Here is a 12000-nt window from a genome sequence, read left to right on the forward strand (position 1 = left end):
TTTGGTATTACCTAGTTATTTCTTTGGGTAAAGGGACCCCTGACCGTTAGGTCCAGTCGTGGACGACTCTGGGGTGGTGGCACTCATCTCGCTTTACTGACCGAGGGAGCCAGTGTATAGCTTCCGGGTCATGTGGCCAGCATGACTAAGCTGCTTCTGTCGAACCAGAGCAGCACACAGAAATGCCATTTACCTTCCCGCCAGAGCGGTACCTATTTATCTACTCGCACTTTGATGTGCTTTCGAACTGCTAGGTTGGCAGGAACAGGGACCTAGCAACAGGAGCTCACCCCGTCACCCCGACCCTCTGATCAACAAGTCCTAGGCTCTGTGGTTTAACCCACAGCGCCACCCACGTCCCAGTTATTTCTTTAGATTTCATTATTAACAAACTGTTAATTTTGTGTTTAATGAAAAGGACACTTAAATTAATACATTGCTTCAGCAGCATCCAAAGCATAGCCTGTCATTTGCCCAGTTTGGTGCCTTTGTGAACAGTGGCAACATCATGGCCAGCACAGAATTAAGCTGTGGAAAAACATTCTGCAGCAATTCTGCTTGTATACAGTATATGCTCATCATCCTTTACACTTACCATCATGATCCAAGAGCAGTGGTCTGAAAGTCGAGTCATCTTGGATGGCACAGGGTATCTGAAGGGGAAACCTGGTTCTCCAGGAATGATGGAAACTGGAAACTGTGGTCATTCCCCAAAAGGGTGCAGCAGTGGAGGAAATGTTTTGGCATCAATCCCCTGCTCAGCTGAGTATAAGATTGATTCAACTGGTAAGGCCCCTCAAACTCAAGTGAGGAATACTGTGCTGTAACTCATACTCTAGAACTGTAGTCTTCTACTTTTTCAGGCTCACCTATAACCCTGACATGCATTTGCGGAATCATTTATTTAATGCCATATATTTGTCTGGTAGTAGCACTGCTGATATGTCCCACATTAAAAGACCTTGGGATGCAATATTGGGTCCAACCCACAACTGAAGATCAATGCTCTAGAAAACAGAGACTCCACATCATGCCAAATATGTCTCATGACTATAAAAGAAACAGCTTCTTCCATAGAGAAGTTGCGCCCCAATGACACTCCTCCTCCACTGTTTTATAAAAATGATGCAGACCAGGGGTTGGTAACCTAAGGCCCGTGGCCCGGATGCAGCCCAATCGCCTTCTCAATGCGGCCCGCGGATGGTCTGGGAATCGGCATGTTTTCACATGAGTAGAATGTGTCCTTTTATTTAAAATGCATCTCTGGGTTATTTGTGGGGCATAGGAATTTGTTCATTTCCCTCCAAAAAATATAGTCCACCCACCACATGGTCTGAGGGACGGTGGACCAGCCCATGGCTGAAAAAGGTTGCTGATGTAGACTGTTATGTCATAATTAGACCAAAGCAATCCAAGTGTTACAGTTCTATAGTATGTATGATGTCAGGCTTGGCTGTCCCTGAAAAGAACCACAGTTCTGTTATTTGAGAGGGGGAAAGAGATCAGCTACTCTTATCTGTCCCTGTTAGTTTTATGCTCTACCATGCCACTGAAGTCAGGTTCAAATATATGGCCAGGTAAGCCAGTTTTTGTGGGGGTTTTGCCAGGTACATGCTGTTAGTTAGTATAATCTATTTAGAATTTATCATCTGTGTGCGTTCATACCACTTAATATTTCAGAGTTCATGCTCAGGCCCACCTATCTCAATGTGACATTCATCAAGTGCCAACAGTGTCCTAGGTGCTGTACATAAAAGTTAAGCAGTCCCGAACAAAGGACCTGCAAGAGAATGGTGCAAAGATGAGTCAGGGATTGGCAAATGACTAGGAATAGTAGCACAAGGGAGAGTCAGCTGGCAGTTTTGTGGCAAGCAACATAATGGCAGGCTAGACTACAATGGTACCTCGGGTTACAGACGCTTCAGGTTACAGACTCCACTAACCCAGAAATAGTACCTCATGTTAAGAACTTTGCTTCAGGATGAGAACAGAAATCGTGCGGTGGCAGCGGGAGTCCCCATTAGCTTAAGTGGTACCTCAGGTTAAGAACAGTTTCAGTTTAAGAACGGACCTCCAGAACGAATTAAGTTCTTAACCCGAGGTACAACTGTACTTATAAAGGTCCATCCTGGAAAGCTGTCTGTAGACAAATGAGATGAGCGCCCCAACCCCATAGTCACCTTTGACTGGACTTTGGGGTCCTGGGGTCCTTTACCATTTTATAATTTTTAAAAACGCCTGACTCCATAATTTTCAGTCATCAAGCAACAGGGCTGTAGAGGTCACTATGGTGCATTAGCACCATCAAAAAGGAGGAGCAGGCAAGGAAACAAAGCAATAGCTAAAGAGGTGTGAGGCAGTGAGAATAGCTCTTAATGATCAAGAGTGACTAAAAAAGGTGCACATGCCACACAGTACTGATCATGGCATTGGTCTGAAAAGACTTTAGTCCCCATGCCCTACAACAACCAAGCCCAAGTACATATTCTTACCCTCTTTAGCCCTGCCTCCACTTCCTTCCCTTCTGTCAAGACTGTGAGACTGTAAGCTCCACAGGGCAAGGATCTGTCCTTTTGCATTCTGCAAAATACCAGGCACACTAATGATGGTAAGCAAATAAATAAGACCCTCTCACCATTTTTAATATAATTAAAGTAGCATTACTGGCTTCTTTCCCTACAGCATCTTAGCAATGGAAGGAAGCATTCTCCAGCTGCATAGCACTTAGCACCAATCTGCTGCTCTTGAAGTGGTATCCCAGCTTAAATGTATTTATTTATTTCTTAAATTTCTACAGCGCCCTTCACCTGAAGATCAAAAGTAGGTTTACAATATCAAAACACAAAAATACATACCACAGAAGCAAACGAAAAGAATACCCATCCTGTGCACACAAAGGATGAGTCATTAAAGGCCATAGATTGTTTAATTAGTCAAAGGCCTAGGAGAAGAGGTATTTTTATTAATTAAATTAAGTTAAAGCAGTTTGACTAATGCAAGCACTTAAGCCAATCCATAAATCATTCAGAAATTAAAAGAGAGAAAAACCTGACTTGATTAAGCTCTAGTTCAACAAGCAGCATAACTTGTTTATTATACCTTTCCTCTATGATGCATAAAGTGGTACTGCCCCCTCCATCACCGATTTGTTTTGGCCAAGGAGAACAGGTTCGTTCTGGCTGCACCTCTCTACAACCTTGGGCCACTCGCTATTGTAGGACTACAACTCTCATCATTCCCACACAGCTTAGCCAGTGCTCAGGGTGATAGGAGTCGTAGTCCAAGCTCCTTCTACTTTTCAGCACTACTTCCCATGCTCTGGGATAAGCCCTGTAACTGAATGCAGGTCCGAGATTGGAGCCTCCTACCTATAAGATGGGACGCAGGTGGCGCTGTAGGTTAAAGCCTCAGCACCTAGGACTTGCCGATCGAAAGGTCGGCGGTTCGAATCCCTGCAGCGGGGTGCGCTCCCGCTGCTCGGTCCCAGCGCCTGCCAACCTAGCAGTTCGAAAGCACCTCCGGGTGCAAGTAGATAAATAGGGACCGCTTACCAGCGGGAAGGTAAACGGCGTTTCCGTGTGCGGCTCTGGCTCGCCAGAGCAGCGATGTCACGCTGGCCACGTGACCCGGAAGTGTCTCCGGACAGCGCTGGCCCCTGGCCTCTTAAGTGAGATGGGCGCACAACCCCAGAGTCTGTCAAGACTGGCCCGTACGGGCAGGGGTACCTTTACCTTTACCTTTACCTATAAGATACATCCTCCCTCATCACCACCATTGTTATGGACAGCACGTGTGTATACTCTCTTTCTCGCTCTGCTCCCAAGTCAGAAGAAGAAGACTTGAGCCAAATGGGCCAGTTTAGGAATTAAAAACGCACGCAAATGGGAGAAGAACTACAATAAAATAAGCACTAGTTACATTTAGAAATATATATATATATTTGGAACACGTGATTGAACCTCCCCAGCGCCCGGCGAGTAAACACACGTGTGCGCTTTTCCTGGTCCTCTCTCCCTGCAGCGGCTTTTGCCAATAGCTCGGACGAAATGACGTACTACCGCTCAGGTCTTCTGGGCGTTGCGAATAGATTCCACCTCGGTGTATTTCCATGGCAACAGGGAGGCTCGGCACACAAGAGGAGCGCCCTCAGCTTGGTCATGGGACAACGCCAGCTGACGTGGGAGCTCTCAGGTGAGGCGGGCACGGATTGGCCAGAACGAGTGTGAGGCGAGCAGCTCGCCCAGGTGCGCCAGGCGAGCTCGCGTCTCCCTTCTCCCCCGTCCGGTGAATGGGCATCTGCTGAAAAAGGAGCTTTTGATGAGCTGAAACGGGATCTTTCCCTGAGACAGTTGAGGCCACCCCTTTCTTTCGCCGTAGTTACACACCACATACATTGAAAGCACATAATTTCCCTCAAAGAATTCCGGGCACTGTAGTGTGATTAGCGTTGTTGGGAAATGTAACTCTTGTGTGGGGTTACACAGAATTATTTGAATTCGACAGAACGTGCTTTCGAGTGTGTACACAACTTAAGCATATGGCCATTTAGAGTCCCCAAATGAGAAGTACACGCCAAGGGCAGCAGTAAACCATTAGTTTTTTTAAATCCTCTGGTGATACTGTAAAACTTGCAGTTGTCTGCCCAGGAATCAGCTGCATGTTGCAAAGGATTCTGGGGCATGCTAGCAGACCATGCAGAACAGTCTTCATCATGAGTGGAGCCACAGCAAATTTTTCATGTTTAACTCTACCCAATGTAGGGTAGCAATCATAGAATTGTAGAGTTGAAAGGGACCCTGAGGATCATCTAGTCCAGCCCCCTGCATTTCAGGAATATGCATTTGTCCCATACAGGGATCAAACCTTCAACCTTGGCATTATCAGCACTGTACTCTAACCAGCTGAGCTGTCCGCCTCTTTTACACACTTTACTGGGAGTGAGTCAAGTGGAATTCAGTAGGACCCCAAGGTCAGAGTGGTTCTTGCTTGTATGTTTTAACATTTAACAATGAAGAGAGATCGCACACAAAATAATTATCAGTCCTGGAGCTGAAGAAGTCATTTCTGTTCACTTATCATTTCTGTTTATTTCCATCCCTGCGTGTAAAACATCCCATTTTAATTCTTATTGATTACTAGTTGTTCAAACATTTCCACCACTGTGTATGATAATGGAATTTCATTGTTCGTTTGAAGTTTGATGTCCGCCATTGTTCCAATATGCATTGACTGCAGTTAGCTCCCAGCCTGAATTCAGTACAAGGGGCATTTCAGGGGAAGTGCGCATCTGCAGGGTCACCACCACTACCCTGGGGCTTCCCCAATCTTGCTGCCACATCCCCTCCCTAATGATGGCAGCATCGCTGCTAGCAGGACACTGTAGCTTCTGCTCCCCCTCACAAGTCACTGCTGATGACAGTACAATTGGCAGAAAAACACGCCATACCTTTATTTATTTTTGTATCCCATCATTTGTTGGTAATAGCAGTACATGCTGCAAGTTGGATGGTATTCTTTCTAAATGACACTCATAACTATTCCTGGTTTTTGCAGCTGCACAGCAACGAAATTCATTTGGATCGTGTCAGGAGAGAAGAATATTCCCTGTTTTTTACCCTCCAGATCGGTTAGGCAATGAGAATGTGCCAATTAAAGGTGATCCTGATCGTGGACCTGGAGCTTATAACTATGCAGAGGTAAACTATACTGCCTTTGATTTAGCTGTATTTTCTCTTTATATATCTTCACTTTGAAGTAAAGAAAGGAAATTTGGTACCTATACTCTTGGTGAAAGTGCTTCTAAAAATGGGCTGCCCTTTGCACTGTCCCCCAATATTTTGTTAAAGTTGGTGCCTATGCCCCTATCTCACAGGATTTTAAGGATGAAATGTTTCAGGAACTATGTACACTGCTCCTTGGAAGAAGGGTGATGTATGAATATAACAAATAGTAAAGTATATAAAATGTGTAGCATTGTAATAACCAAAGTGCTTTTCTTTCCTAAATAAAAATTAATAGAAGGACAACCTTCTATACCAATTGGCTCGCAGACCAGAGAGTACTAAAGGTTACACCATGGGAGCAAGAACAACCCCACGTTTTGGACTACTCAGCAAGGTAAAGACCGCTTTCAGTCGTTACTGTACTGTGTTTTATATAGTCTATTATACTTCCTCTACAATAGTCCTGGAATAATTCCATTGACTTCAATCTGGCCTCAGCATGTCTGTCCTGAAGTAAGCTGTTTATGGAATTAGATGTCAGCAGGTTTTTAAAAATGTCCTGAGCCATGCTCTTTAGGTGCTACGAGGCTATGCTTTTGCCAATTCTTAAACTGCAATCTTTATTTGTTACAAGTGTTGTGCCACTAATGAAATCTTAATTGATAAATAGTATGAGTTGTAGCTGATTGAGCAATTAATTAAATATTATGAAAAAAACATTTTCTAAAGAAAAAAGCAGTAATTCTTTGCTTTAAGTTATAAATAGAGATATTGCAGCAAGCATCCTCTTAGAAGAGGCATTCTCTGTTCTCCATCATGCAAGGTTCAAGGGTTCAAGGTGGCATGCTTTGCATGCAGAATGAGGGCTGAGAGCAAAAGAACTCTAGCTCAGACCTTGGATAACCATTGCCAGTTAGAGTAGACAGTACTATGGACTAGTTCACTGACCAGTTCACTGACCCAAGATAAGGCAGCTTCAACGTCAGAAATTTAGTATTGCCATTAAATTACAATACTTGCTGAACTTTCCTTGGCCCAGGAAAGGAAATTAGGGCTGCAGTCTTTGACACACATTATTGAGTAAGACCCATTGAGTTCAGTAGGACTTATTCTGAATAGACCTGGTTAGGACTATGCTGTAAACCTCAATGAACTGAGTCAAATTTAATGAGTATGTAACTCCACCTTCTTCCTGGATTGTCAAGTCAAAATGAATCTGTAGTGTGTGAATTACAGCATGGTTCACAACAGTGCAGGAGACCCTTTCACCTCCCTCTCCAAGATGGATCACTGCCCTACTTTCTCCGTCTTCTTCCCAGAAATCCCTGCTTCCAAACTCAGATTTCCTGCCCCCTCAAACACATAGTTACCCTGGCAGCCTTTGACATCTGACTCCCCAGCCCAAAGGATCCTCCTGTGGCCTATCAGCACCTTTTTTATAATGTTAAAAGGTCTGCTCTTCTTCCCCATAGCCAGCCAGGAGAATTTGCATAACCCAGCCCAGGAATTCCCAGAATTCCCTGTCTGGCACAGTTCTGAACCTTAATATCCCAGTTAATCAAAATCCTAATATTTATTCGTTTCTAGTGTTTAGCGGGGCAACCCCCTCGCCAGTTCTATAACAATATTTTAATAGAGGATTTGTCTTGTAACTTAATTTTATATGCTCCATTTATAGCACGTGACGCCTGATCCTACTGCATACCAGTCTATATGGATCAGAGACCACCACAGACGCCAGCCGACACATGTATCTTTTTGCAGCAATATGCCACGATTTTCTGAGAAGCTTCTGGACAAAGACTTTTATCCTGGGTACCATTTTTCATTTCTTGAATTACAAAGCTTCCCCTTATGATGAGAGCAGCAAGGTCTTAACGAAAGCTCAAGCGGGGCCAAGGATTATAGTCACCCAAACTGATAATGTAATGCAGAATCCTGACAAGATGGAGGTGCTTTTGGTGGGTGATTCCATGCCCTGAAATTGATGAGGTGACTATTCTAGATAGGGTTGCAATCCTTCTGAAACAGCAAGATCAGAGCTTTGGGTACTCCTTGGTCCTGCATTGTCACTTGAGGCCCAGGTGGCTTCAGAGGCAAAGAGTGGCTACTTCCAGCTCTAGCTGGTTCACCAGCTACAGCTAGTCCTGGACCAGAATAACCTGGCTATAATCATGCTTTGATGCCCTCTATATTAGATGACTGTAATACACTCTACATGGGACTATACTTGTTTACTAACCAAAACAGGGTGGTCCAGCCCACAGCCCACAAGCTGCATGCAGTCCTTGGCAACAGTCAAGAAAAGCCATCTTAAAGCCTTAAAAATATTTTTTTGCATCATGCGTTGTTAAACAAAAGTGCATACACTTGTTTGTGTACTGAATTTGTTTAGTAATTAAATATGTTAAATCTTTAAATCTTGTATTTAATTATATATTTAATTAAATGTATCCATTGTGTATATTAAATACAGTAATATTAAATATATTGTGAACACTTTAATTTATAATATAGAAATTTAATTCAGTGTGTGGCCCATAGGTTCTGTGTAAAAGTACTCTTGCAGCCCACTTGGTATGGAAACTTGGACTGCCCTGGTACAAAAGCTGCAGCTAATACAGACTCTATTTTACATTATTTTCATGAGACATTATTTCCTACATGGTTTTGTATGGGCACTGAGAGCCAAACTTCATTTTTTAAAACAACAACAACCCTGAAATATAAAATTACAGGGATCCCTAATCTCTTGCCTATTCTTAGTTGCTTTTTGCAATTTACCCAAATCACTGTTGAGATGTAGCTACAGTCTTCTTTAAAAAATAACTCTTAAATTTACCAGTCTAATATAACCATGACGGAATAAAACACAATATATGAAGACATTATCTCAGTGCATTAATGTGGAATATGTAAAGTGCACAGCATAATGGACCATATTAGTTCATTGAAGAAATGATGCAAGGACTTTTCTCTCTAGACCTGGAACATATGACCCATACGGCATGCCACACAGGCATGTCACCTGGCCAGGGAAGTTTGGGGCTCCAGACTGGTCTTTAATACCAATGCCAGCGAAAAGAACGCTGAGAAGTGAGGTATGAAATTCAGATACAGTTTTCTAAATGATCATTGTGACTATTTGGGGATTAAGAATGTTAGAATCTCAGACAGACTTGATTTCAGCAAGGGAGAGCCATTTTTTTCAGGGCTGTATCTGTCATGAACTGGCTGGGTACAGAAGAGTGGTGGGAGACACCAGCTGGGGAATCCCCAACAGAACTCCTAAAGGGTGAAGGCTCAGAACGAGGGGATTGGTGGTGGGACAACAATGAGTGGTCAGAAGGAGAAGAGGGGGCAGAATGGGAGGAGTAGGTACCAGAAGCTGATGAAGTAACAGGGTTTAGTGAGCAGGAAGAGGCTGTGGCAGGCAGCAGTCCAGAATCAGTGGCAGAAGTGGAGGCTGGAGAGGCTGGGGGCCAAGAGGCAGAGATGAGGCAATCTGCTGAAGAAGCCAAGGGGTCTCTCTTCTGTTGTGACCAGCTCCCTGCCCCCTGGTCTTCTAGAACCCTCCAAGGTATAAAGAGGGCAGAGCGGAGTCTCAGACTGCTTGGGAAGGACCCGGGAAGGAATATACTTAGAGATCTTTTAGAAGACAATAACATACATTTCTTTCTGTAGAATTCCTTTGTCTCACACGGTTTGTTTTCTGGACATGGAGCTATAGATAGAAATCTGCACCAAAACATTTGCTTCTTTATTGTGCTTATTGAGTTTTTGAACAACACTGAATATATTTTATATTTGTATTTGTTTTAGCTGCTTTCGGACAAAGAGTTTAGGAAGCACCGGAACCTAGTGGCCTACCTGAGCATATACTACAGTGATTAATTACTCTGGTTGGAGTCATTCCTCTTCTGTGTACTTGGACTACCAATTTGCCTTTGTTTGTTTGTTTGTTTGTTTGTTTGTTTGTTTGTTTTGTTAAGGGAAATTTAGACTTTGTTAGTTGTTTGTTACTCTGATTCAGTTACCAGATGGCTTCATAAATAGCTGTCTTGTTATGCCTCTTACCTTCCTAGTTTTATTGCCTAGTTCAAAACTGTTGATTTTATATGAAGCATTCATAACTGTGAAGCCAAAAAGTATCTTCAAACATAGGTGTTTTGACTCTTGCCTGTTGACAACAGCTATTCCAGCCCTTCAGTTTTCCTTCCTTGCTGCATGTGCCAGTCCTCCCAGTTTGCAGTCAGTTAGGCTTGGAGAATTTGTAAGCACAGATTGTTACTGACTCACTTTTATTTGTAGACCAACTTTGGAAAATCTTGCCAACATTTTGAGTTATGAGGTCACAGTGCCCACAAAAGCCATGTCAAATGTGAGTCACTACTGCCTGCAGCAGCACATCCTGGTGAAATTCCCAGATCCAGAATCTCCTGTACCTTTTACTTTTTGACCCTCCCCATGAAATTGCACCACAAGAGGCCCTGGAAGCATGTGACTCATTTATCTGCTGTTATTGTGTATGATATGATGATAGGTGGCCTGGTATGTATTTCCAAGCACAACAGTGCCTGCTTTCTATCTCTGCATGTGGCTGTATGTGTAGTTTCATTTTTCTTTTATGCAAGGTTCTCTTCTTTTGCATAATGCAGTTACGGAAGCTGAAATTTGAAGTAGGCAACAGGGGAGAGGTGATTCTTAATGCTGTTCACTCTTGCTGCTTTACCACTGAAAAGTGCACCCTCTACACAAAGAGACCCTCTGCTGGGGGAAAGAGAGGCTTGGTTTATACCAAGCAGGAAACCATGGTTTCCCTAGATGAACCTCAGGTTTGTGCAATCTCTCCTTCTCTACTTTCATGCCTGTGGAGAGGATACCTTTATATTTTAAACTAACCAGTTTCTTGAGATGTCCAAACTTGGATTAATAAAATGAGATCAGGAACCACAGTTCTAATTTTGCTAGTTTTCACTATTCAGAGTTTAAACAAACCACAGTTTCAAAAATTCTGGCATCATGAGGAACTATTGTTCTTTTAATTCAACTGTGGAAGCTTTTGATCTTCTCATTGAGTTGCATGAAAGAAGAGGGATGGGAAGGAGCATATGAGCTTAAGACTCTTTAACTTGTTCTCAAAGTGAAAAACCATGGTTTCCTGTTATGTCTGAACTGAGGCACAGGTACTTTACTTAGGAACATATGTTTGCAATATGTTATAAACTTGTACTCATGGTATATGAATATTTCATTGTGAACAACTGTAGGCTCATCCATACAATCTGTTCCTTGATCTGTTCTACAACATGGGAGGAAATACATGCTTGATAAGAAACATGTTGATAGACTACTGCAGTTTTCTCACTCGGTACTGGTAGATAGTATATAGCTAGCCCACAACCTGCTATTTGTTGCTGTTCTTGTCTTATCTATGGCATCACGATAAACTGGGTTATATCAAACACTGCACAAACAGTGGCCCACTTGCACAATGAGACTTCCTCTTCCTCTCCTTTCTCATCCCCCACCCCCAGCAGGTTCAGGGGGTGCTCTGAGAGAGAAAATGCCATTGCACAAACAAAACCCTGTTGCATGTGCAGAATGGCAGTGTTGGATATAACCCAATATATCTATATAACCCTCCCTATTTTTGGAACTTGCAGTTTCCTTTGGGAACTCACGATTTCTCTAAACATTGTTTACACTTAACTGTTTCACGTGGGAGCCTTGTGATTCCAGTGGAGCCACATGCTGATATATCATTTCCTACAGTTCCTAAGTACGACTTCCCTTATACATCTTGCAAGCTAGAGGGTTCAGATTAGACAGTCTGTAAAACCATGTTCCTTACAGCAAAGAAGAAATATTTACAGTTGACAGAGAAAAATTCAAAGTGAAATAAGGCCATACAGTGCTTGATGTTCTACCACCCATCCAGTCCCTTGCTTTTTATTATAATTAGTAATGCGTCATTAATAGCCAAATGTATTTGTTTTACTGCATAATAAAATTCAGAAAATTATTCTGTGTGGTCAGTGTGTATGTTTTTCATTTTCAAGGGATTAGCATATCGCTCAAGTAGTATGAATTTCATTGGCAGTTAATCTGATACGGAATGTGTAACTCCATTCTGTCTAGCATCATAGGCTCTTTTTACTCCTTGCCAGAGAGTATAGAATATTCCTAGACAAATCTTTCCCCTTCAGGTTTTCATGACTTCATGTTGGTCGCACCACAGTTTACTGCAAGCCATCAGAGTATGGCCTAGTGTTGC

General features: G+C 42.8%; 1 protein-coding gene across 1 annotated transcript; it reads left to right on the forward strand.

Moving 5' to 3' along the window:
- The first annotated feature begins 1440 nt into the window (after positions 1-1440).
- Positions 1441-11748, forward strand: CIMAP3 (ciliary microtubule associated protein 3). The gene is made up of 7 exons (XM_079980592.1): positions 1441-1577; positions 4021-4191; positions 5554-5696; positions 6019-6117; positions 7402-7538; positions 8707-8824; positions 9546-11748. Exons 1-7 carry the CDS (start codon positions 1544-1546, stop codon positions 9615-9617), a joined length of 774 nt encoding a protein of 257 aa, XP_079836718.1. The 5' UTR covers positions 1441-1543; the 3' UTR covers positions 9618-11748.
- The last annotated feature ends 252 nt before the right edge of the window (positions 11749-12000 follow it).

Source organism: Podarcis cretensis, assembly GCF_951804945.1.
Source record: "Podarcis cretensis genome assembly, chromosome: 6".
Classification (NCBI taxonomy): Eukaryota; Metazoa; Chordata; class Lepidosauria; order Squamata; family Lacertidae; genus Podarcis; species Podarcis cretensis.